The 27,752-nt window shown below is 37.5% G+C and overlaps 4 protein-coding genes across 8 annotated transcripts in view; 3 read left to right on the forward strand and 1 right to left on the reverse strand.

The window, feature by feature from the left end:
• The first annotated feature begins 1,989 nt into the window (after positions 1-1,989).
• LOC121726635 lies at positions 1,990-3,884 on the forward strand. The gene is made up of 3 exons (XM_042114075.1): positions 1,990-2,159; positions 2,737-2,816; positions 3,584-3,884. The coding sequence occupies exons 1-3, from the start codon at positions 2,042-2,044 to the stop codon at positions 3,815-3,817; spliced, it is 432 nt and encodes a 143-aa protein (XP_041970009.1). The 5' UTR covers positions 1,990-2,041; the 3' UTR covers positions 3,818-3,884.
• A 30-nt stretch (positions 3,885-3,914) lies between these two features.
• On the reverse strand, positions 3,915-5,256 carry LOC121726631 (testis-specific serine/threonine-protein kinase 2). Its single transcript, XM_042114071.1, has one exon. The coding sequence runs from the start codon at positions 5,030-5,032 to the stop codon at positions 4,010-4,012; it is 1,023 nt and encodes a 340-aa protein (XP_041970005.1). The 5' UTR covers positions 5,033-5,256; the 3' UTR covers positions 3,915-4,009.
• A 2,106-nt stretch (positions 5,257-7,362) lies between these two features.
• LOC121726629 (exocyst complex component 5) lies at positions 7,363-25,909 on the forward strand. 2 transcript variants are annotated; one of them, XM_042114063.1, is made up of 15 exons: positions 7,384-7,486; positions 7,565-7,696; positions 8,154-8,261; positions 8,428-8,625; positions 9,349-9,597; positions 9,771-9,988; positions 10,374-10,601; positions 11,575-11,734; positions 13,368-13,511; positions 14,110-14,198; positions 14,395-14,575; positions 15,697-15,853; positions 16,552-16,724; positions 22,657-22,775; positions 25,897-25,909. In XM_042114063.1, exons 1-14 carry the CDS (start codon positions 7,454-7,456, stop codon positions 22,753-22,755), a joined length of 2,169 nt encoding a protein of 722 aa, XP_041969997.1. In that variant the 5' UTR covers positions 7,384-7,453; the 3' UTR covers positions 22,756-22,775; positions 25,897-25,909. The 2 variants fall into 2 exon arrangements, with proteins under 2 accessions (XP_041969996.1, XP_041969997.1); XM_042114062.1 differs by lacking the exon at positions 25,897-25,909 and having other exon boundaries at positions 7,363-7,486; positions 22,657-22,849.
• LOC121726630 (ETS-like protein pointed) overlaps positions 23,111-27,752 on the forward strand; it is a 141,998-nt gene continuing 137,356 nt past the window's right edge. For all 4 annotated transcript variants that reach the window (XM_042114065.1, XM_042114066.1, XM_042114067.1 and 1 more), the window contains exon 1: positions 23,111-23,274. The gene's annotated coding sequence lies outside the window, so the exon portion shown is untranslated. The remainder of the gene's footprint in view (positions 23,275-27,752) is intronic.

A 27,752-nucleotide genomic window follows, 5' to 3' on the forward strand; every position in this document is an offset into this window, starting at 1 on the left:
CAACATTTTTTGGGCTTTTCAATCGGTATTTTTGTAAGCTAAAAAGATAATTTATAAGTTTATTAATCCCTTAATCGTGCTATATATTATGGCATTAGTGCTAAAAATGTCACATCAATTAATAATTTGGCTATAAAAATTGCATAGCTTTTTACGTGTGTTTACGGATTCTCATCACTTGAACTATAGTTAATCGATATCATGAACTAATTGACTTTCTTTCCTGTATCATTATGTGCTTCGAAATAATCGACAAATAGAAATATTCTAGAAAATAAACGCCCACTACTTGTATGAAAATAAGCACAAAATGGCCACGCGATGACGGGCTAAGACTACATCTATAATACTTTATTTATGATCAAAACGCTCAAAATAGGAGGCATTTTGAGCGTTTTGATAGTTTTTAACATCAAATGGAACGAGGGGGTATAATAATATAATATTAGTTATTGGCAGTTATTGGTCTACAAATATACCCATATACTAGTAATCTGTGGTTATTGGTATTGCCTACTGTCTATAAATAAAAAGTATATCGATTCGATTTAAATTTATTCCAAATTTAATTGGAATTTTCTTCTTCCGTGATTTCAAAATTAATGTTCGTTACCGTACTTGTTATCCATTTGTTATCCACTGTAATAACATTTTACAAACTTTATTATTATTAATCTGCTCTAAGTAAATATAATAAAGCCATGTCTGTTACAAATACAAATAATATTGAAATTGACAATATCAATTTAAATGCTTGTGATATTGATCCTAATAACATTTACTTCTACGACAACGTACAAAAATTAATAGAGTATGATTTAGCTCTATTAAAGAAAAATATAACAATGTCGACAAGCCTTCGAAGTAAGATACACCTTTATCTATATTTAAAGTGGTATGCGCCAGAAATACTTATAATATTATAGTGATGAGTCATAATAATAACATTACGTTTAATTTTACCAACAGTGGCAGCCGCAGAAACGGAGGTCGAAACAGCGGCACTGTACCATGCGCAAATATGGTACTATTTAGAAGAATTGAAGAAGCCTAATAAAAACGAATAATTTTTAATAATTACATTTCCATGTAGTTCATATAAGTAATATAAAGTCAACATAATAATATTTTCTAATTTAAATCTAGGTACCGTATACTTACCACGGATACTTACTTTAAAATGTTCATGAAAAAAATAAATTCAAGATCTTAAATTTCTGGTTACTTGTTATTTAATTATTATAGGCTGACGAAAAGGGCCCATTCAGGGCAGGACTGCACGGCAGTCCTGCAGTGAATGGGCCCTTTAAAGTAGATACGTGGATAAAAATCACGTTTGGGAGTCCCCCTTAATTAATATTAACTTTATTTTGTTTAATAGTAGGTACTTATATTTTGTTGTTATAATATAATATAGCGTCACCCAGAAATACACAATCTGTGAAAATGAAAAATTTCGAAGTCTAGCTAAAGCGGTTCTTGAGAATAAATATACAGCCGAGACAGACAGACGGACAGACATCGAAGTCTCAGTAATAGGGTTCCGCTTTTACCCTTTGAGAGGTACGGAACCCTAAAACGGTATAATATAATATAAACATAAACGATAATTAATTTTAAGTAGGTACTTACTTATAATAATTATTTTCCTAGTCCGTGGTAAGCTTGGTAAGTAATAAATAAATTTTAGTTCCTTAGCGCTCCCACACAAAACTTCGAATTTGCATCGCATCACATCAGAATGTATTTTTTTTATAAATTAACTGTCGCAGATAGGTATTTGCGATGCGATGTAAATTTGCAGAACTGTGTGTATTTAAAAATGCTATCTACTATAATGAAAGGCCACTTCAAGATTCGAGGAAGCGGCCTAGGAAAGTATCTACTATGTAAATACTAAATATTATAACGGTTGGACAGCTCACAGCAGCTTGTTTTGAACAAGTAACTGATAACTGATAAGTAAAGCATCGCAGTCACAAGTTAGCTTTGACGACGAGCGTGTCTATTTGATTTTACTAAGTATTTTAGCATTTTTAAAATGAAGATTATAATATTTAATTTAAGTATTTCGTTATTGCTAATAACTATCACAGTGTGCGTCGAAGGTAAATCCAAGAAACATTCGAATCCTCCACATTGCACACAAGTGACTAAAGGTAAGTCGAAGGTTATCGTTCTTTTTGAACTTTGTATCTCCTAATTACCAACTATCAGAGTCACATAGTGTTTTTCCTGTAAATGAGTTGAGGATAAAATGCAATAGAGAAAATAATCTATTATTACTATTATTATTACTTATTTTAAATAATCTATTATTATTACGTCTTAACTTCTGCTTTAAATCTGATTGTTACATATTTTGGTAACAAAAAATCTCTCATAGGGTCAGAGTTTCTCACGCCGGTTCTTATAACCGGGTTAGTTCCCGAACCGGTGGCAGCACCATAGTTACGACTAGGTTACAACGTTGAATACGAGTATGCTTATCATGGGCGTACCCAGGTTCTGGGCCGGGGGGGGGGGGGCAAATTACCCAGGTTCTGGGCCAAGGAGGGGCAAATTACGCTGATTCTGGGCCAGGGGGGGGCAAATCAGATTTTTTATAAGCTAGGTGTTTATAAAGAATAAATAATTAAGTAATAATGTATTGCAAACAAATGGCCTCGGTACGCCTATGATGCTTACCTATTGATTTTATTTGATTATCATAATAAATACTTACTATTTTTGCAGATACTGATTACTTATCCAAATATAAACTGGACTACCCGAAGGCATACATTCCACCTGGACAACATGAAGCTTACCAGCAGGTAAGAACCAGCAGACTGCCAGTCAGTAGGTAGTGGTAAAATTTGGAGTAAAGTAACCTTAGGAGTTATGAATTATGCCCAAAATCCAGAAACACCTAATGGTCGTTAAAGATGATCAGTTTTTCATAGCTACTAATTTATGACAGCTTCATAATTATTATAATCCCTTTATGCACTATCGACATGAACAAACTGAGTAGGTACCTAATAATATATTTTTGTGCTTCTTCCGAAATATTAAGCTTCACTGGCGATGAGTTTTTAACATAATTCCATTCTTATTAGATCCTATCATTATTAATATCTATCTATATATATACTCGTATTACCCCAAGGGGTTCAAATAGGGGATGAAAGTCTGTATATTATAATACTTCTTAACGCGAGCGAAGCCGCGGGCAAAAGCTCGTTTAATAATAATAATATAATATCTATGGATGCTTCACACCACGTCAGTCTGGCCACGTGGTAAGTACCTGAAGGACTTGTGTTACGGGTACCAGACAACGGAAATATACCTATTAATTAAAATTTAAATATTTTTAAACTACACATATGTAGTTATATTTAAGATTTTCATTATAATATGATGTACACATCCATGACTCAGGAACTTTGAAAACTTTTTGTTTCGTCGGCGAGATTCGAACCCGGGCTGTTGGTAGCTCAAGCCGGGGGGGCTTGAACTACCAACAGCCCACCAACTGAGCCACAGAGGTCGTTAAATTAATTTCAAGATCATCATCCAAACTTTTTTAACATTACAGATGTTCTGCATAAGCCCGCCTGCTGTAAACAAAGCAGTGACAGTAGTCTGCGACTGGGCAGCTCCACCGCAGGTGCAGTTCACGCTCGGTGACGACTACATGCACGTCGTGCGCCAGGATCCCACTGGCCGTTACCTTGGCAACGCCATCATCACCACCTACCAGCTGTGTAGCCACAATATATCACACGTGGAAGATACCGAATATACTCCTAGGATAACGAAGCTTGACTGAAAATATAAAAACCGACTAATTTTGATCATGCAAAGGTGAAGAAATAAAACCAATTCTTAGTTAGAAATATATTTTTAATTTTTATATTGGCGATAAAATAATAATAATATCGCCGTATATAAAATAAAAATCAATACGCAGATTGTGTTATTCAAAAACTGTACATTATGATAGTCTAATAAGTTGGTAGAGTTAATCATGAGAACGCATGCGTATGTCATCGTGCCGATCCCGTCCCGTATCCCGATGGTCTCCAGAAACTCGGGTCGCAGCCGAGGGTCCAGCTTCATCAAATTTACCGGGGGGCGTAGCACTCGACTGCGCCAATCTACCCATTAAGCTTGAGCTCTTGTCTTTCCGAGAGCGAGTCCATTCGTGGGACAAAACACGGTCTAGAGTTAATCGTAAAGTTATGTCAGGCTCCAGAATGTGGCGGACGATAGATTTTGCCATCGGTGACACTGAATCCCGTATCCTAGTTCTGAAAGTCCAGTTGCGGGACATTTGGTTCTTTAATAGTTTGCGAAGATCGGAATCATCGAAAGGCATGGACGCATTTAGCATTATAAATAAAATAATGCCAAGGGACCACACGTCTGCGAGCTTAGGATTGTAAGGTGTACCACTCACCACTTCGGGTGCAGCGTAAGCGGCCGAGCCACAGTAGGTTTGACTTAAGACTCTTTTTTCGCCATCAGTACAAAATCTAGCAAATCCGAAATCAGCCAGTTTCACGTTGAAACGCCTCGATAGCAGTATGTTTTCACACTTAAGATCACGGTGAGCAATATTCTTGTTATGAAGATATTGCAGCCCACTTGCCATCTGTCGAAACCAAAGCTTGGTCATATTTTCTGCTATCGCTCCATGTCGCTTAATGTAATCCAATAAATCTCCATTATCCGCATAGCGCATGAATATGAACACTCTGGGTCCCCTTTGCAGAATACTATGTATTTGAATTATGTGGGGATTTTCAATTTTGGTCAGTATGTCTAATTCACGAGGAAAAAATTTTTGTAAAAAGTCCCTCGGAGCTTTTTCTTTGTCGAATATTTTGCAAGCTAAGTTCATACGCTTAGGACTGGAAGCATCGCAATATTCGGCTAGATGAACTGTGGCGTATGAACCTTGGCCAATTTTTTTCCCGATGAAGTACCCTCTTTGTTCCAAGGCATTTAACTCAGAGCTTCGAGGACTGAGGCGTTCAGCCATTGAGGTCCTTGGATTTTATTTTTCCCCGTCTACGATGCATTGGACATTTCTCGTTTCAGGCTGCTCAGTGTCAAGTGTTTTTGCTGTAAAATATGCTGTCTCGTTGTTTTTTGATTTTATTCTGAATTAAAACAGAGTAGAAAACACAATTAATTTAAAACTACTATAATATCACAATAAATTTGGATATAAAATATAAAAATTATTTGAAGTGCTAGTAATAAGAAAATGTCGTAAAATAGACGTAGGTAATAATGTCATATTGATTCTTATTTTTAAAAGTTTTAATATTTTCGGTCAAATCGGAAGGAAAGGGAGATAAATCGTATTTTAGAAACTCATTGACTAAAGATAGGAATAACTCACATTAGACATTAGATACATATATTTTATGTCATTTTTGAGCTATTCCTATCTCTAGTAGGGCAAAACCAGAGATAGATCAAATATTGGGAACGGCCATTAGCCGTAATAGTTTTTTTTTAAATTCAGCATATTATTTCTTACCCCCGTGAATTTTTTCACATTTCCAGAAGCAACCGTTTAGCTGGTAGAAGGGACACTAGACTCTAACGATTTGTTCCACTTTAAAACTTCATATTTCACAAATGGATCCCTAAATCGGAAAATGGTCTTTGAATACTCATAATATTTTTAAAAAACCTATCCAACGACACTCCACACGGTGGGGTGGACGCAGAAAAAATAATAAGGACAGACAGACGAACAGACTGAATGTGAGAAGACTCACACTTAGCCGATATTTACGATTGGCCTAAGCGTAAACTATATTATCTGTACTCAATCTTTATACATTTTAGAAGTCGGAGTAAGTTACGGTTTATTGGAATACTGAATATTGTTTTTACCGAGGAACTCGGCTTCAATTATTTTTTTGAAAATTATTTATTCAAAGGCATATTTCAAAATATTGTATACTTGATAGGTTTTTCTTCAACAGTTTAACTTCAGTTGTTTTCGATTGCAGCAACTATACTGAGCAAATTTCCTCACTGAGTCTAAAAAGTAAAAACTTTTGAGTTCTAGCACAAATTTATTTGGCGGCAGGTAAATAATTACTTACACTAACAGAATTTTATTTGTCGTATAGTAAACATTGCTGGTTATAATAATGGAATATTATGAAATTTAGACCCCTTTGCTTCTTCAATAAAAAAAAATTCTCTACTTATCCCTTTTGCTTCGCACCCTTTGGAAAAAATATATAGGTATTTAGATATCTTTACTAGATTGAAAGATTAAACGTTTTTGTCGGTTGGTAACTTTTACCTGCTTCTAAATTTCGGTAAATTGTAACCAAACGCCACTTCTACGCTAAGTATGCAGAAATACCTTTTTTTTTAATAAAACAATTAGTAAAGGCATTAAAATACTTTTAAAAATATCTCTAATAGCTAATTTTCTACTATTTTTTAAAGAAAAAAATGAATCTTTAAACGGGTCTCCTGTAAAAATAGCTACCTATATGTCGCTTAGTAACTTTTGCCTTTCCACCGTCGATATAATTGACCATGTATCAATTGTATCATGTAGCTACACAAAATTATTAAAGAAGTTAGTCGGACCGGAAGAAATTCAACCTGCTGACCGCCGAACTTCGATATGAAGAGGGCACTAGATATTAATATGATGATGATGATTTTTGCACTCTGGTAGTAGGAACCTACTTCCCTCTTACACGTGGGTGGTGGGCCTATCATATTATAATGGACCATAACGTGTAGAGAGGCTTTACCTGTGGGCTATGATTATATAGCTACGAGTGCTGTTGTTTTTGACGAGATTATAGCTACTCATAATACCTACTCATAATAATACAATTTTGTTATAGTGTAAGTAATTAGGTATACATTTTTAGTTTCATCAGTCAATCCATTTAACTTTATGCATTTAACCCATAATTTATCCTATTGCGCCAGTTATAGGTTTATGCATTTAACCCATAATTTATCCTATTGCGCCAGAGGAAAAATTATGTTTTTAAGGCATGATTAAGCCCGGCCGCACATTGTCCGAAATTTCTGATCAGAAACAATTGAACGCCCGCGATGTCTCTTACATTTTGTACTGAACCGAGTGAGCTCGAACTCGCCGGAAGGATATTTTGGATAGTGTGCGAGGTGGCGGTCCGGCGAAATTCAATTGTTTCTGATCAGAATTCGGACAATGTGCGGCCGGGCTTAGAGTGGTGGATAGCAAACGTAAAAAATTCAAATGTCAATTTTTTTTTTTACTTCACATTTGACATTGATTGACATATTTTGTCAAAAATGACAGTTATCAAATAAAAAATAGGCGTATGTTTTCCGAATTTCTTTTTGTTATTTAAATAAATTTACGGCAAAATAGTTTATTTAATTTATGTTTTAGCCCAATATAAGAACTAATAAAGGCCTTAAAATGATGAACCAATATTTAAGAGAGCTTGAGCAGGTATGGCAGGTTAACAAATGTTTATTTTATATTGGAAAGTGTGAGATTTGATTCTTATTAATTTTACTAAATTCTTAGGACCCTTTTGATCCCGACGAGTTTGTTGAGAGGATGGTGCGGCGGAGTATGCAGGAGTCCCGTCTTAAAGATGATCAATTTGATCCTGAAATGATACATGACATTTTTACTCAAGCTATACAAGACTTAAAGGTTTGCATTTAGCTAGTATTTATTGTAGCTTAGGCGGGGCAAGACCTAAGTTTGATGTGGGCAAGATATATCTTGCGAGACCCCCTAAAATATATATTGCGAGACCCCCTGATAGGTAACGCAAAATGACGGATTTTTGGAGAGAAAGAATTTTTTGATTCTCAAACTTTTATTTATAAAACTTTTTTATGAATATTTGAGTGACAAAACTTGTAAATCCTTTAAAAAAACCTTGTGGTCCAAGGCGCAAGGCCCCTTAGACCACGAGGCTGTGGGAGCCCACACCGCCCACGCTTTACACCGACTCTGTTGTAGCTTATTGTATGAATGTTCTCACCAAGTAAAATAAAGAGAGAAATTATAGGAACACTAGTGTCTAGTCTAGTCATGTATGTATAATGTATATATGTATTTATAAATTGTATCACAGTACTTTTATTGTGTATTGGTTTGTTAGGTTCTACAGGAACGACAAGAACGTAAATGTGCAAGGTTAGAACAAGCTGTTCAAGAGGAGGAAAAAGTTTATCTTGCAAAACTGTCAGAAATAATGGATCAGCATACGGTAAGTACAGACAGGCTACAAAGAACAAGCAAGACTATTTAAAAAATACCATTCTAAAATATTATATTCTTTATTCATATTGCAGCATTTTTATTATTTATATTTATCTATCAAATAATAAATATATTAGTTATGAGAGCTCTTTAATTTTTTATTTGTATTGCAGCATTGTGTCAATGTGTTTAGCTCACTAGATGAGAGAATGTCAAGATGTGGGGGTCGAGCACTAGATATTGGAGAGAAGCTGGGAGCAGCACGAGCTCCCAGGGCTAGGTCAGCTGCAGCCCGGGACTTACTGTCACATCTAGCTAATTTTCTGAACCCTGGCCCAGTGCTATCTGATGTTTTTAATGATCCAAATAAGGTAAATCTATTTTAACCAAGTGCCTCAAAAACTCATCTTGAAAAATCAACACTAAAAACATTCCAAATTCCATTCCTTTTTAGAGTTCTACCCAACCTAAAGGGTAAAAATGGGACCCTATTACCGAGACTTCGATGTCTGCCCTTCTGTCTGTCTGTCTCCAGGCTATTACTCAGTAACCGCTATAGCTAGACTTCTGAAATTTTCACAGATTGTGTATTTCTGTTGCCGCTGTAAACAACAAATACTGAAAACAAAATAAAATTAATATTTAAAGGGGGCGCCCATACAACAAACATGATTTTTTTAGCCTTTTTTGTTCATAATCAATAATAGCAAGCTTAGCTAGGCACTTGAAATTTTCACAAAGGCCTTAGTTATATGTCTACTTTATTAATGAACAATAATATTTAAATAAAATAAAAGTTTGAGGGGGGCTCCCATACAAAAACACAATTTTTGGCCTATTTTCCTCTATAACGGTACGGAACCCTTCGTGCGCGAGTCAGACTCGCACTTGGCCATTTTTTATTTTTACATGTCATAAAAACCTACAATTATAATTTACTTTGCACTTTGTCTGTTTAGAAATTCTTTCAAAACAGATAAAGTGTACTGTACATAAAAATTTATCAGGGTGTCTATTTTCTGGTATGTCAGGGAATTCAAGAAATGTTAACGGTGTTTGTTTACCCACTTCAATTTGAATCTTTCTCTTTTCAGCTAAATGAAGCAGCAGACGTGATACAAAAACTATACACAATTGCTCAAGAGCTCCCTCCAGATAAGTTTGATGTGGCCAAGAATAAAATAGAAACTAAGTATGATGAGATCGAAAGGAATCTTATAGAAGAGTTTGTGAGGGCACAAAATCAAGGCAATGTCACAAAAATGAAGGATATAGCGAGTATCATGACTAATTTCAAGGGATACTCTCAATGTGTTGATGCTTACATTGAAACTAGTCAAATGGTGAGGAAATTGTTATATTGCATATAGTTTTTTGTGTGGAAATTCTGATTTTCAATTTTTTTATTTCGTAATATATTGCTAACAGAAATAATTAACTGCATCCCAGGTACTGTTAAAGTTTATAGCATGCTTAACCTGCAGTTCTCTAAAGATTGCATTTTGTATAATTGCAGAACACATTACTCGGAAAGGATATATTTTCATCAGTGTTGCCTCTCTGTAAGAAGAACTATACGGTCATCAGTAGCGTGTTCCCCAATCCTGATCAGGTGATGAGTAAATTTGTGCTCAATATATTCCACCTGAAGCTACAGAAGTATGTACAGACTAAACTAGCGGACAAGAGCGATATAGAGAAATATCTCAGAAATCTTTATGAAATGTATACCAGGTAAAAATATCACATAACTTTATATAAATATTGTTTACTTAATTTAAAATTGGTGCTTATGCTGTCAAAAAGACGCTTAGTTTTGATTACACAATATTTTTAGAGACAGAATTTGTATAATGCTGTTCCTATATAACAGAGGTTCCTGAACTTATTTTGTCTACCTGTCAACTTTAAGAACAAATTTTATATTTTACCGCCCTCATTGTTTCAATTAAAAAATGCATCCTGATGAAATAAATCATCCCCCAAGCCTCTACACAATGCCCCCATTTTTTTCTAGTTCCCACGCCCTTCAGACCTTCAGTGCTCACAAGGGGACGTTATCGCCCATTGGGAAAGGCTGCTGTATAAGCTACAACTGCCAGTTTTAATATATTTTTAGTATTCAACGTGTCTCCGATGAGTTGGTTGCTGAGAACTTAGTGTCTGCTGATGGAAATGCCTCAACTGGAGACTTACGTCGGGAAGCCCTCATCAACGGAGCCATGGCTGGAGCTACCGAGGGCTACCCTGCACTGGAGATAAGAAGACTGAAGGCTATCCTATCTAGTGCCTTAAATGCGTATTATGCAGAGAAACAACATGTTAAGAAGCAAATACAAGGAGGAGGGTATGTGTCATGATACCATTATAAATATTTTCATACTTTTTTCGAATAAAATTATTAAAGAATGGAGTCTATTTTGTGAGTTTACTTCTTTGTCTCTGACATTGACATTTCCGAGTTGAGACATGTCAACTCGGAAAGGGATCGTCACCGTATTCGCCTCGCCGTTAACCTAACGTATGCACGTATTACCAAAGGGCAAAGCGCCGCCTGTACATCAACTCGGCTACGGCTAGGCGACGCCTCGCTTACGGCTCGCCGACCGCTGTCCCCTTCCGAGGCGAGGCGATTACGTTACGGTTCCGCTTAGTGCCTTATCACACTGGCGATTAGCGAGCGATTTGCAGATTTTGAAGCGACGCGACTGCGCAGCGCACACGCCGCGATTGCGCGGCGTGAAGCACGTCGCGACCGCGCAGCGTCGTCGCGGCGTGGCGTGGACGCCATTTTGTACACTCGTCTACACAGATTATTATTATATATAGTAGACTCGTCTAGGGAGTGACGTCAGAATCCATTTTGCTGCTGAGTGTCCAAAACGCCGAAAGCAAGCTGCGTGCACGCCGCGCAATTGCGTCACTTTCAAATCGCTCGCTAATCGCCAGTGTGATAAGGCCCTAAGTGTGCGTTGCAGTAGGGAGTTTCATACAAATAATATTGAACGACTCGAGGCGATACGGTGCCGATTCCTTTCCAATTTGATATATTAGTCTACTAGAATCAAAAACCGCAATGTCCAATAAAAATTAAAATCATTATTGGACATCGGTTTTTTATTCTAGTAGACTCATATGTGCTGTGACCTTAACACATTTATGTTATGCAGTATGCTTATCTATGTCTCTGTCTCTATCTGATACATTGGTTAAGCCATAAATAAGTTAATGTAAATGTAGGGTAAATATTTTAATTATTCTGGTCATACTTAAATAACACATTACACAAAAGATTTCTAATATATTGCCTTTAATTTAAGTTTTCAAGAACTCCGGCGGGATTTGCAAGCGGTGATCGGTACTCGGGCGAACATTAACATCGCACAGATTGAAAATTACGGCGGTGAGACATTCCTCAGCGAGCAGCTGGCGAGGAAGATGTTGAGTGACGCTCAGACCTCTTTCTTGAGATGTAGAACTGTGAGTAAGCTTTCCCATCTACAGGTGTAACAAAACTAAGTGATAATATATATATCAGGGTGTGTATGAATACCAGCCATGCCACACGACGCGGTGCGGCGCCGCAACGGAGGCCATCTCGCCGGACCACCGGCCACAAGGTAAGTGCGGCACCGCAATGTTTTGCAGTACTGTAGCAGCGACGGCCTCGAGCTCCCCGCCTCCCCGCCTCCCCGCCTCGTCTTGATTCCGGTGCGGGTGCGGTGTGGTGCAGCCCCGGAGCGCACCGGACGGCGCCGTGTGCCATACCATATATTTTTAACCCCCGACAAAAAAGAGGGGTGTTATAAGTTTGACGTATCTGTCTGTCGGTCTGTCTGCCTGTCTATCTGTCTGTGGCATCGTAGCATCCAAACGGGTAGACCGATTTTGATCTAGTTTTTGATTTTGATTTTTGTTTGAAAGCTGACTTAATTGAGAGTGTTCTTAGCTATAGTTCATCATCATCAGCCTGCTACGTGCTGAAAACTCGCGGTTCATCTGGTTCGTGAAGGGCCGATTAGCAACTTGCAGTCGTTTGGTGGGCTTTGTTGCATTCTAGTTCGTGACATTTATGAATATTTACACATTAATGGAAAGTTGACCTGGTGCTGCAGCATCACCTGGTAATCAATAGGATACCCAACTCCTCACCAACTTAGAGCAATGGTTTCGTGTTTGGGTTCATTTTAATTGCGACAACTAGTAAGACGTAGATAACCAATAAATTTTTGCATGCTGCTGCTGCAGCATCACCTGGATTCTATATGAACCGAGCCGAGCTCCATATGAACCCAAAGTGGAGGTTTCATGTTTGGACTCATATTGACGGCTTCATCCAAAAGGACATTCCTAGATGGTATTCATTGGGATATAATATGGTATCCTGTTGATAGGAATTATTCTGCACTATAAGCAACACAAGTTTAAAAAGCATGAAATTAAATTAAATTAAGAAATTTAAAAAAAAACCCCGCCAAACAACTTTAAAAAGTAATGAAATAATATATTTTACTGACTTTAAGTTTAAATAATTCCTAAGTGTAAAGTGATATTTTAGTCCATAATTATTGTCACGGTGTGTCGGGGGACCGCCAACAGTGTCTTTTGCATTTTGTATCGCCATGTCACTGATTGTCTCGATTTGGTTCGCTGAAAACTGACCCCTAAACTATAATGTTATGTGAAATCAAACATCTACATTAGCGGTCCCCCGACACACCTTGACAACAATTATGGACTAAAATATCACTTTATACTTAGGAATTATTTAAACTTAAAGTCAGTAAAATATATTATTTCATTACTTTTTAAAGTTGTTTGGCGGGGGTTTTTTTAAATTTCTTAATTTAATTTATTATATACGCGCACCGGTCAGGCGCCGCACCGCATCGTGTGGCATGGTACTACCCTGTATAGAGTTTACTATAAAAGTAGCAGCGCTTAAAGGGGAAAATTATTTTTGGGATTTGTTGAGCAAGTGTCATCATTCTTTCAATTTGCCCGTACAAAAGTAAAAAAAAAGTTACTCTTTCAGCGCTGCTACTTTTACAGCGAACTCTATGCCCCTATATACAGCGCTGAAAAAGTTTTTTTTTTTTTAATTTCCCACCAGCTTTGCACTGCGAGCGAGGTGTCCGGCACGACGATAGCTCTGCTGGAGGTGTTGATCCAGCAGCTGCTAGTGGAGCACGTGGACTACGCGCTCGACCTCGGCCTGCAGTCCATACCCATCGCCGAGACCAAGTCACCGCCACAGGTAGGATTTACTAACATTTACATTCTGCCGCGCACTGTTAAACTCTGGAACGAACTGTCACCAGAACTATTTCAGGACCAATACGACCTGTAAACCTTCAAGAAGAGAGCGTAAACCGTGCCCTCTTAAAGGCCGATATATCGACCTGCAGCAGCTCTTCTAATGTTGCGAGTCCATTGGCAACGTTAGTTGCTTTCCATTGGGTGATACATTTGCTCTTTTGCCCTCTTATTTTATTAAAAAAATATGTTGTATGTAAATTTTAATCTGAAAATATAACTGTAAAACAGAGATAAAAGCTGTAGTAAAGAAATACGGCAGTTTTATCATCGCTTGAAGAATTTCAGGAAGAAATCGGCGCATATATAATAATTACAAATACAATGGCTGTTGTTTATGTAATTTCCGTACAAATACCAATGACGATATTGGTATTTGTACGGAAATTGATAGATTGCAATCAGAACATGATACCGTCTGATTGCGGTCTACCATAAGAACAAATTATATAAAAATCGAGTGTTGCGCCTCTAAATAATAATAATTAATTAAATCAACACGTAGATTTATTTGAATTTGATGATCTTCTGTGTTTCAGATCTACTTTTTCGACACGGTCAACCAGGCTAACAAAATTGTTAACATGTTCATAGAACATTTTCAAGAATCCGTGTTGCCCTGTATGAGGTAATTTTTTTTTTTATTTGTGTCACTATAAATTCTTTCTAATGCCATAAAATGTGTCATACAATTTTTGTTGCGTATATTTATGACAGTAACTCAAGTCATGTTTGACCCTTAAATTGTATGAAAGATATTGTTCTGTAGTCTATAGTCTATACTATTATTATTTCAATCACTTTATTATAAATTACTCATACAGCAAGCACAGCGAGTGCGTGCAGCGGAAGAACACAATAATCGAGCAGCTGGAGACCAAGCTGGACCTGGGTCTGGAGCGCGCCATCTCGGCCGTGGTGGGCTGGGTCAAGCTGCACCTCCACACCGAACAGAAGAAGTCCGACTTCAAGCCCGATGGCGACATCGACACTATAGCCTCGCCTGTGAGTTGTGACTTTGATTTTTAAGGTATTTCATGTTATAGGTAGAGAGTTATAGAGGAAGAGTGTTGCCATAATATAGCGACGGTTAAATTGGCCATGCTTTTGAGCAGTCGCGTTTAAGTTTGCACCGACCGTTCAAGAACTGCTCGAGCGGTCCGTTTGTGGCGGATATGAATATAATATGAAAGCTGCAGATCGCCGTGCGGCGACCGCATCTCGCGGTCGGTGTCGACTGCAAGATGCGGTCCGTGTAAGACTGGCTTTATAAAGAAAAATAACACTTTGTAAGTAGCACAATATAGTGTGGCATTGACAAAACTCGTTGATCATTGCATTACAACTGCAAGCTCAAGTGTCAAGACTGTCTGACGTCTCGTAAAGTTTTACACTCGTCAGACAGCTAAATTCAGAGATTATTTTTTATTGAAGACTCTTATATTGGATCTACGGCATAACGTTACTCACGGCTAAGTAACGCATCACTTAACTTTGTTTGAAATCGTACTGCCCTAACAAAAACAATTGTAATGTATAAGATAACTTGTTAATGACTGATCTCCTTAACGAAAACTTGTTAATGACTAAAATCCTTAACGTTAAGGGCCTTATCACGACGACGACGACAATTAGCGAGCGATTTGAAAGCGACGCGACTGCGCAGGGCACACGCCGCGATTGCGCGGCGTGCACGCAGCTTGCCTTCGGCGTTTTGGACACTCAGCAGCAAAATGGATTCTGACGTCACTCCCTAGACGAGTCTACGATATATAATAATAATCTGTGTAGACGAGTGTACAAAATGGCGTCTACGCCACGCCGCGACGACGCAACGCTGTCGCGACGTGCACGCCGCGCAATCGCGGCGTGTGCGCTGCGCAGTCGCATAGCTTTCAAATCGCTCGCTAATCGCCAGTGTGATAACTGATAAGGTACTAAAGGTGAGACCGCACTAAGCGACGTGATTCTTCACGTTGCATTGTATTGACGTTTTGTGTCGCGTAGCGCCACTACCGGCTAAGCTCTTACGATTTGGCTGTGACGTGTCGCGTCGCTCCGCCGCAATGTAGTTACGCCTAGTGCGGGTTCCACCACAAGCTTAACTCGTTAGTTACTGTTATCAGGCATGTCTGGGCGTGGTGTCGTACCTGAGTTCCACGACGGAGCGTCTGCACGCGGCGCTGGAGGGCGACAACCGGCAGCTGCTGACGCTGGAGCTAGCCGTCCGCCTGCACCGCGTCATATACGACCACCTCCAGAACTTCACATTCAACTCCGCCGGTAAGAATGAACCTTATGTAGTGGTATTAGATTTCAAATTTTTTTTATGTAATAAAGGGGCAAACGAGCAACCGGGTCACCTGATGGAAAGCAACTTCCGTCGCCCGTGGACACTCGCAGCATCAGAAGAGCTGCAGGTGCGTTGCCGGCATTTTAAGAGGAAATAGGGTAATTTTAAGAGGGAATAGGGTAGGGAAGGGAAAAGAGTAGGGGATTGGGCCTCTGGTAAACTCACTCACTTGGCGAAACACAGCGCAAGCGCTGTTTCACGTCAGTTTTCTGTGAGCCCGTGGCATTTCTCCGGTCGAGCTGGCCCATTCGTGCCGAAGCATGGCTCTCCCACGTAAAATCATGCTATATAAGAGTTTGCCACTAGGCTGTTTTACACCGACACGACGTTATATCGTGAATTCAAATGTGCAAACGCAGGGCTAACGCCCCTGCGACGTGTGAGCTAAACTACGTTGCTCGCTGCGTTGCGGTGAGTTGCGTCGTCGGAACGGAATAACGCCGACGCGTTATGCGATGCGTGGCGATCCACGCGTTGCAGCAACGCACGTCAACACAATACTACATGGCAGCGACGCACAACAACGAAGTAAATAGTAATGTTGCCTCGCTCATATTTTTCAAAGTTGACGGCGGAGTGACAAACAAAATCGAACCTTATCTACCACTGATAAAGTGAACATTCGCAGGCGCGATGATAGCTATCTGCGACGTGAAGGAGTACCGGTCTGCGGTGTGCGGGCGCGGCAGCGGCGGCGGCGGCGACACGGCGACGGCGCTGTTCGACGCGCTGCACGCGCTGTGCAACCTGCTGCTCGTCAAGCCGGAGAACCTGCACCAGGTCTGCGAGGGGGAGACGCTGGTGAGTTCTGTAATAAATGAGGACGAAAGTGGAAGAACACGATAACTAACAGTAAAAAAATGACTTTTTTGCAAATATGGAGGCGATTTTAACCAGGCGATGAAGCAGATAAGTTACGGTTTGTTCAAATTACTTATATAGAAAAAAATAGAGTAAATGTCCATATATTACAAAATGTAACAGACACGTAGACTAATAGAAAACATTTTATCTACAAGAGTGCTTATTCATAATACATTTTTTTAATTTGTCGTTTGAGAACGCGTTGCAAACGCCGCCATTGCGTTCGCGATGAGTCAAATGACAAATCCCATACATTTTTACATCTACTTATCGAGACGTTTTGTTTAAAAAAGGAGACTCCAAGCAAATAACATACTACAGGCCTAATAGTTTGATATCCTGTATTTACAAAGTTTTCTCTACAACTCTACTAAGACGCCTTACTAAACCATTGACGAAAATCAACCCATTGAACAAGCGGGCTTCATGAAAAAATTTTCAACCATAGATCACACACACACCCTAAAAGAGTTAATTGAAAAATATATAGAGTATGACCTCCCAATCTACATAGCATGTATAGATTACTCAAAAGCCTTCGACTCTATATCACACAAATCTATCTGGCAGGCTCCTAAAAACAAGATATATAACGGACCTATATAGAATTAATTAAAAATATATATAAAAACAGCAAGACGCGAGTACGACTCGACAAAAATGGACCAACATTTCAAATAGAGCGGTTCGTAAAACAGCCAAAGCTTTTTCTAGCAGTTCTAGAATCCATCTTTCAGAGCTTAGATGGGGAAAAAGCTGGAATCAATATAAATGGAAAATTTCTATCACATTTGAGATTCGCCGACGATATTGTGCTTCTATCTGAAAATCCGGAACAACTGCAAGATATGCAACATCTCTCTGCCAACATAGCAAAGTTGTAGGACTACAAGTAAACAAAGACAAAACAAAAATAACGACAAACCGATGCATGAAACAAATTGAACATTTCTTTCAATTCCTGTACTGATAAAGAAATTGAACGGAGAAAAAAATAACTTGGAACAAATACGTTATACGTGGGAGAGCCATGCTTCGGCACGAATGGGCCGGCTCGACCGGATAAATACCACGTTCTCACAGAAAACCGGCGTGAAACAGCGCTTGCGCTGTGTTTCGCCGAGTGAGTGAGTTTACCGGAGGCCCAATCCCCTACCCTATTCCCTTCCCTTCCCTTCCCATCCCTACCCTCCCTTGTTACCCTATTCCCTCTTAAAAGGCCGGCAACGCACCTGCAGCTCTTCTGATGCTGTGAGTGTCCATGGGCGACGGAAGTTGCTTTCCATCAGGTGACCCGTTTGCTCGTTTGCCCCCTTATTAAATAAAAAAAAAACTGGTCAATGAAGGAATTGTTCAAAGGAAAAATACCAAAGCCTAAACATCTGCCTAACACCTTGCTTAACATAGGAAGTCAAACCTGGTCATTGAAAAAATCACGTCATATAAACAGAACTAGCTACTTGACCGAGCTTTGCTCGGTATTCGATAAAACACGAATAAAATGACATTTTCTAAAAATGATTCCTAGCTAGATCGATTTATCGCCCCCGAAACCCCCTATATACTAAATTTTATGAAAATCGTTGGAGCCGATTCCGAGATTCCAATTATATGTATATACAAGAATAATTGCTCGTTTAAAGATATAAGATAAGATAAAGTCCTGTCAAAGAAGTAATGAAAGAAGCTTTATGAGTATAAAACTTAAACAAATGCCAGAGACGCTGTTAAACAAATACTATCCCTGAAATGGAAATGGGCAGGCCATATTCAAAGAACGACAGATGAGAGATGGACACAGGATGTGACTAACTGGAGCCCTATATACAAAACCCGAAGGCGTGGTAGGCCAGCCAAAAGGTGGAAAGACATCACAGAAGTAGCTGGAGTCCTATGGACGAGACTGGCTCGAGACAGAAAAAAATGGCAAAATTTGGAGGAGGCTTTTACCGCCATAGGCGGTCCTTATATAGATTAAAAATATATATTACAAGAAAAAAAGTAAATAAATGAAAAAAAAACTTGTATTAAGAGCCCGTACTCTCTTTTCTACTGCTCTCTTCACACTCACGCCCGTCTTTCATATGCCGGGTGAAAAAGGACGACCGCCAAGTTAGCGGGCAGTTATAGGTTTTCTGGTTTTTAAAGGATTTTTTATATGAAAGTGGTAAATTTCTGGTTTTTAAAGGATTTTTTATATGAAAGTGGTAAAAAGTAATTCCAACATTGTATAGACGACTTTCTCAACAGTACATTGTATTTTTTTCATACCGTTAAGACGTCAATACAATCCATAAACAGGTGATATTCTAAACCTTTTACAGCAAAAATCACAAAACTGTCGCGGGTTTGAATTGGATTATTTAAAGATACTTAAAAAAAATAAAAAATCTAGCTGCAACATTCGATTATAATTGAAATGATCTTACATGTTGTGCATAGACATAATATATACTGTCGTAAAGACCACCTGACAACTCGAAAATGCGTGACCATTTTTGATCTGTCAATGAGTGCGTGTGCTAGTGATGTATATTTTACTATCGATAGTATAGTATTTTGCTATCGATAGTTTAGTCCGTTCGAGTTATTTTACCTGAGTTTCTATAAGAAATAAATAATATGCAACTTTGATAGATTTGTATTTCAAATTAGGTATCATAAATTTTAATTGCCAAAAAAAGGTGACGATTGAAAAGTAGATACACATATTCTTTTGGAATGATTTTTCAATCGTCGGATATGTTATGACATGAGGTTCTTATAGGGGTAAATAATTTACACTTAACACATTATAAAGTTACTTATTTATTACTCAGGTAAAATCTATCTGGTAAATCAGTCCTTATATTGAAAGTAAACGTTGAAAGTAAACAACACACATAGTATATTATATTTTATTCTTAAATTAAATACATATTATAAAATATCATAATATTTTATTACAATTATTTTGAACCGACTTCCAAACAGGAGGAGTCTAGACGTTCGCCTGTGGATATATTTTTATGTATGTTCAACGATTACTCCGCCGTTTATGAACCGATTTTCAATTTTTTTCTTTTGCTGTACATTGTATTGTTCCGAGTAGGTATCATGTTCACAAAAGTGGTGGTCTGGTGATGGAAACAATGAGAAATCGAAGTGACTCCTTGATATTCAAATGGGAACATATGGTCCCAGAAAACATTCAAAATCTTTCGATTAATAAATTTAAAAAAGTAGTCAAAGAACGTTTTGTGCCAAAGCCAAAATGATTTCATAATTGATGGCACATCTTGGGAGTAGAATGCTGAATGACTGCTTGCAAGGCTACTTCTACATGACTTACAATTATTATGTATCTATCTATGTTTACATTGTTTAATTTTTAGTTACAGCATTGTAAATTTTGTTTTAAAAGATATATTTTTTTCTCACTTTTTTTGGTAAAAAGTGGGCGTGCGAGTTTCTTACGCCGGTTCTTCTCGTCGGCTTAGTTACCGAACCGGTGGTAGGCACCATGTATTCTGAAAATATATTTTATTTTAGATTTGTTCAGAAATAAAGCAATTTTGATTTTGATTTTTTAAAACACCAACTGTAAGTATAGAAAACGTTAAGGACAGCTAAAATGAGTAAAATTATTATTTTTAAACAAAAAATTAAAACCGACTTCCAAGGCAATGACAATAGTAATATTATACTTAAATGAACTAAAAAGTATTAAATAATTCTTATTCTGTACTCAGTATAATTCTGTTCTCAATCTTCATTATTTTGCAATCGGTACCAGCTAACCTAATCGCCAGTTCTCTGACAGAATAGGTATAACAGCAACTTATATACTTAGGACTGGTACCGACTTCAAAATTATGAAGATTGAGTACAGAATAAGGATTATTTAATACTTTTTAGTTCATATAAGTATAATCTTAAATGAACTAAAAAGCATTAATTGCTTATAATTGCTTATTTTTAATAATTGCTTCAGTAACAAGTGCAACAGTATGTCAAACTTACTGGCACAAATAAAGTTGGCATAGCTCCTTTAACCAAAATAGTATTTATTCTAATTTTTCTTTAAAAATTTTCAATGAAATGTTTGCTACATATTGTTGAATTTTTCTTGGGATTCCAACCAACACGCCCAATTAATTTCAGCCATTTTCCTCTTATTAGAGGATCTTGAGGGAATCTGTAAAACAAATGATTATGATATATAAATATAAACCTTCCTCTAGTTTTAGAGTCACTCTATATTATAGTAGTTATATTATATTAGGTATATTATAATAAACTATTAGTTAAAATAAGATAATATGTCCTTTTAGTCCGGCCACACATTATCCGAATTTGTGATCACTAAAATTCAGACGCCCCGCCCCACTCATACATTTTGACACGTCAGAAATTCTTTTAGTATGATGGGTCTACAACAAAATGTATGAACAGAGTGCGTTCCGCCGGGCGTCCGAATTTTTCTGATCAGAAATTTCGGATAATGTGCGGCCGGGCTTAAGGTGATAAATATAAAGGTAAATGATTTTTATTTTAGATTTATGTTATTGTAAAATATCGATAAGCATATCTATAAATTTGATTCAAGCACTAGCGTATATGTAAGAAATTTTGATGAAAAAATTTTCTTCAAAATTTGTGTAATATAGGAACAATAGTACCTTTAGTTACGCAAAATATGAAAGTAAAAGGGAGGATTCACAATATTTTATTTGAAATAGAGAACTAAAGACCAGAATATAGCAAAAATAAACACATCGTAGCAATTAGGACATGAAGATTAATTACGGGTGAAATGTATATTTTTCAGGATTATTCCTATGATTTACACTGCGATCACTCACAGCACAAGTTATTATTGTTATATATAATAGTATTTGTTGAAAATAACATACGATTTAAATAATAAATTGCAAATACCGAAAGGGCATAAAAACGATTGACGACTTTTGACGACCTGTCAAATAAAAGTTGTTACAATTTTCATTAGACTGCCTCTCTCTTTTCATCTTGTTATAATTCCATAAAGGATTTTCTTCTCTCTCGCACTCTTTGTTGGTCTTTAGGTATATATTATGTCTATGATGTTGTGCATTAAAACTTATAGAAATACTGTATTTTAACTGTTAAATCACGTCTGTAAAATGAGCGAAATCGGCAAAAATTCGTATACGGACTCTTAAGGGATAATAAAACGCTTAATAATAATATCGAGACTTTTTACATCGGTTTTCTGTGACAAATCGTCACGTTACGGGACTCAAGATGCATAATATCTTACGAGGTCGAATATTTAAATCCATTAGTTCAGAAATATTAAACTCGAATTATTCATAGCTCTTAGCGAAAAATAGTAAGCGTCATAACAGGCGGTCGCCGTTAAAAATATCATATTAGCATACAACCATAACATAATTAATGCTATAACACGAGACAATAATTATTATAACACGAGATTCTAAGTAAGTTCTAATTATTCCAGTTAGTGGTTCATGTCCTTAACCTTGGCCCACCCGGAACGGCAGGGGAAGTGGTTCGTTAACCGTCATCTCAGCATTACCACGAGACTTGTACAGAAAGTGGAGAACTAGTAAATTACTTCCTACTATTGTACTATACATTTTTATATAAATTATCAGTATTCTACTACATTTTACAGTTACTGTTTCACTCCTAAACCTCAAGTTTAGAAGCTAACTAAAGCCCTCTGCTGTGTAGTTTAGCGCTGAACAAACTGAGCTTCGAGCAACTTAATTGATATAATAAATAGTGTAGGGAAAAAAAAGTTAAGAAATGGTAACAAAGGATGTTTTCAATAACTGTTTATTATTTTAGTTCGCTCCCTCATGTATTGTTTGCTTTATTATAGGCGGAGCTGGACCACTCCATCCTCCTCAACTTCATCCAGCTACGCTCCGACTACAAGACACACAAGCTCTCCAACTTCCTCAAGGGCCTGACGAACTGAGGAGCATTATACATTATACTGTATATTATAATCCACAAGACTCGCTGTTAGATATTACAGATATAACAATAAAGTATTATTTATTCAATGTTTACATCGTTCTTTTCATTAGCGCTCCTAATTTTTAACCCACAAACGTTGCGAAATATCAGCTAACCTATTATGCTATTTCGTAACTCGCGTTTTACCGAATCGGTAGTTTGTAGCCTAGCGCACATCGTGGACCGCGGTGAGCCGGTGAATAATGCTCGTTAGCTTATCAGCGGTATCTCTTCGGGCCGGGTTTCACTACGTCCATTCATAAGCGCGTCCCCCCTCCCCCTCACTGCGCGGTGCGGGGGGCGTGCGGCGGCGCGGCGCGCGCGCAGTCAGTGTGCATCCCGCCGCCCGGTACACCGCTGCCGCCCGCGCCGCCGCCGCCGCCAGTGCTATATACCCATAACCCCCGTGGTACTGACTTACATATTGCCCAGTGTTGTGTGTAAACGCTAATCTGGATACTCTAATCAAAATCGAGAGGTAAGCGCCGCCTGTTTATTTTCGAACGACGCCTACGCGCCGCGATTTGTGACCGTCGAATTTACATGTTCATTCATGGAACGCTAGAACCTATTTTATCGTCGATACGTGTCGTATGAACAGCCGATGTTATATCGACAGGATCTAGACGAGCGTGGTGCGATGTCGGTCGAGAGCGTTATCTAGGTGAGCGGAGCCGCGTCCGTTCCATTTCGAGTGTTGTTTTTATCCCGGCCTACCTGAGTCGTCAGCCGCTACGGTACTCGACAACACCGCACGCTATTCGTCAGTAGAGACTACAAAAACCACACCTCGATGTTGCAATTTGTTTGAACGCATTTCGACTTTCGAGTATGCACCCTGCTAGTCTCAATAGAAGGAAGCACCGACCTACTTGTAGAATTTTTTATCTTAAACAATGTATGAACTGGGCTGAATTTTAAAAGCTAGTCATGTAAACAAAGACAATCAACCAAGACGATTCACCGAGCTTTGGAAAGCTTCTGGCAGATACTGAAGCTTTAGTCGATTTGTACCGTTCTCTTTATTTATTTATATCAGTTTGTGTGGCGAGTACCTACCACATATATTTTTCATAAGAAAACAATGACGTAACGTTGCGTGTTTTCATATCAAGTGATAAGCATTTTTATCAGATTACAATGTTCAAATCAGCGTCTCAGTTCAAGTGTAAAGTTTCCTCGTTTCATTCATCATCAAATTGATACTCAAGGTATTTTCTATGTACTTATTTAACTGCCGCACTCAGAGACGATATTAATTACATAACTGTCATTAAATAAAGATTTTGACATAATCCCCATACATTATTATCATCAAACTCTTCTTTAAATTGAAGTTTAATCATTAAAATATGATGATCAGTACGGCAGTCCGCAGTAAGTAGGTTTTTTTACTTTTGTATGGGCAAGGGCCCGAGCGTCACGAGTTTGCCCATACAAAAGTGAAAAAAAATTTGGTCTTTCAGCGCTGCTACTTTCACAGTGAACTCTCTACGAGGTACACGTACACACCCTAAAGTATTATCACTTATTTTTGTTACACACTGTATAAAAATGGATTTTCAAATGTGTTAGTCGCGCTAAAACTCGAAAACAGCTGAACGGATTGTGCTGATTTTAGTCTTAAAATATTCGTAGAAGTCCAGGGAAGGTTTTAAAGTGACACGAAGTTCACCGGGACAGCTAGTATTATTATAAAGTGGAAGAGTTTGTTTGTTTGAACGCGCTAATCTCAGGAACTACTGGTCCGATTTGAAAAATTCTTTCAGTGTTAGATAGCCCATTTATCGAGGAAGGTATATAGGCCGATGTTTTATCACGCTATAATAGGAGCGAAGAAATAGAGGAAAATGTGTAAAAACGGGGGAAATTATTTGAAAGGGCTTATCTCACGAACCACTGGTGCAATTTTTATGTTATTTGGCAAAGATTAAAGAAGTAGACAACGTGAAGGAGCATAGGCTATTTTTTGTGGACTATTTGTCTGTTAAATATCTAATTTACGCGGGCGAAGCCGCGCGGAACGTCTAGTATTAGATATTATTATTTATTCATCACTGCAAAGTGCAAGCCATGGCCAAATTCCAAAAATTTGTCTATTTAGTCTATTCGCTTTGTTGGTACATCTTAAGTTGAGCTTTTAATATGATAAAGCCTACGATAAAGCTCAATAAACATACTAGGATGTGAATTTTTATTGGTTAACAACTTTTAACTAACTGTCGAAAGGTTGGTTAGACGGTGGACTTTAACCACAATAATAAGTTCAACTATTGCCACGCACCTAGAGCTCTCGAGCTTTCTCTCTCCTTCTCTCTTCTATTGACTTCCTATTTCGTGGCTATACCTAAAACAGGTCTGAGATAGATATAGCCGGAAATACCGGTTCAACCCGAAAGATAAACCTTGCAGAAATCTACCTAGTAATGCTGTACAATTGGACTTTTCTTCTGCTATTTTGCTTACGCTTAAATAGGTACTCAAATAAACCATTGCGTGCTAAATAGGTTCATAATAACTATTATTCATGTCAGATTAAGGATTTTGGCGAAGAAGCCTGATTATAATTTTTTAATTATAACTTTAGCTTTCTAATTTAAAGATCAGACCCATAATATCCGGAGTAGACGAGCTACCATTTCTGAAATACCGTTGATTGAGTTTTAAATCTTAAAAACCATTTAAACATTTCCAAGTTCGGACTCAAACAGAGCAAAGATTTATCTACGAAACAATAAATTACGTCTTGTATGATTTATCAGGCGATAAAATATTAAACGAATATGACAAGTAGTACTGCATAAATTAAGTTATAACGATGCTACTGTAAATAACAAACTTTATTTAGAGTGAGAATAACACCTTTCACCCTAGGCACAGTCTGTGGATCGGTGTCTGAGGTATTGACTATTCCAGCGATGACAGGAGTTTATCTATTTAGTAGCGATTTTGATTGACTAATGGAATGAACTGACCCTTAAACTATAATGTTATATGAAATCAAACATCTACATTAGCGGTCCCCCGACGCACCTTGACAACAACTATTATGGACTAAAATATCACTTTACACTTAGGAATTATTTAAACTTAAAGTCAGTAAAATATATTATTTCATTATTTTTTAAAGTTGTTTGGCAGGGTTTTTTAAACATTCCTTAATTTAATTTAATTTTATGCTTTTTAAACTTGTGTTGGTTATAGTGCAGAATAATTCCTATCAACAGGATCATATTATATCCCAATGGCAGGTATTACACGCATCAACATTATCATGATTCTAGTATCACGCGATTCACAAGTGTACTGTGAATCGTGATAATATTGATGCGTGTAATACCTGCCAATGAATGATCCTGCCATCTAGGAATGTCCTTTTGGATGAGGCCGTCAATATGAGTCCAAACATGAAACCTCCACTTTGGGTTCATATGGAGCTCGGCTCCTATAGAATCCAGGTGATGCTGCGGCAGCAGCATGCAAAAATTTACTGTTTATCTAAGTCTTACTAGTTGTCGCAATTAAAATGAGCCCAAACATGAATTCATTGCTCCAAGTTGGTGAGGAGTTGTGTATCCTACTGATTACCAGGTGATGCTGCAGCACCAGGTAAATTTTCCATTAATGTGTAAATATTCATAAATGTCACGAACTAGGATGCAAAATGTAAAGCCCACCAAACGACTGCAAGTTGCTAATCGGCCCTTCACGAACCAGTTGAACCGCGATTTTCCAGCACGGAACAGGCTGATGATGATGAACTATAGCTAAGAACACTCTCGATTAAGTCAGCTTTCAAACAAAAAAAACTAATCAAAATACGATGCCACAGACAGACAGACAGACCGACAGAAAGACACGTCAAACGTCTTATAACACCCCTCTTTTTTGTCGGGGGTTAAAAAACTGTCGTCAAAAACCCTCAGAATCTGCGCGATACGACCGACGTCTAGGACCTAAGATTGACGAGAGCTAGATTTGTTATTTGGATTGTCCGTACTTAAATAATTATTGTTGTGTCAAAATTAGATTTGCTTAATAAAAGACTGTCTAGCAGGGACACTTAAAAATTAAATAAAAAAACGCAAACATAAGAAAATTTATCTTTGTGTTTAGGAATAACTTTACCTAGCATAATATAGCTAAATACTTCTAAAGAACAATAATTTTAGATGCTGCTATTCTAATTTCTATCTGCTAAGGGCAGCGACCCATGGAATAATTTACTTTAAACCTAAATATTAAAAGTAGCTAAATTTTCACCTCAGAAATAGAACTTTTAATATCGTTTAAATCTTCCTCCGTAAAAATAAAAGCGATTTATAGGCATTGAAGCTTCAGTAGAACAAAAGATCAAAAAACTTTGGACCATTGACGCAACGTTTTAACGACTGGAGTGAATTGATTGTATTTGCCATTCCCAAAATAATCCTTATGTTCCCAGCCATAGCCCACAGGTCACAGAGAGTGGAAGCGAATATTAATTGATCGCTACAGAAGTGAGAAAACTGACTTTAACCCATATAGACCCGCCGTGCCCAAACGGGGACACTTTTAAAATTACCAAATTTTTTTGTCATTCAAGTTTTTACTTATTTTTATTGTAAGTGTCAATTTGCTAAAAGTGTATTTTCTTATTCTTAGAAGGTACAAATAATATAAATATAGTTCACAGTGTTTTATAGTGATTTTTCTGAAGCTGTTTCAAATATCCGAAATGACGCTAAGTTAGTATTTTTTTATTTTTAAGTTTTTCTTTTAGGCATATTATATATTTTTTTACTTGAAATAGCTCATTACACTATAACCTATAAAAAATGAACATATTAGTGTGAAAAGCTTTAGTCTTTATAAGATTAGGAGTAATTTTATACAAGTGTCCCTATTTGGGGCTAATGGGCACATTGGATGTAATTTATTCCAGTTTTTGTCTACCGATCAATTTCGTATAATCAA

The sequence above is a fragment of the Aricia agestis genome, chromosome 4 (assembly GCF_905147365.1).
Source record: "Aricia agestis chromosome 4, ilAriAges1.1, whole genome shotgun sequence".
Taxonomy (NCBI): domain Eukaryota; kingdom Metazoa; phylum Arthropoda; class Insecta; order Lepidoptera; family Lycaenidae; genus Aricia; species Aricia agestis.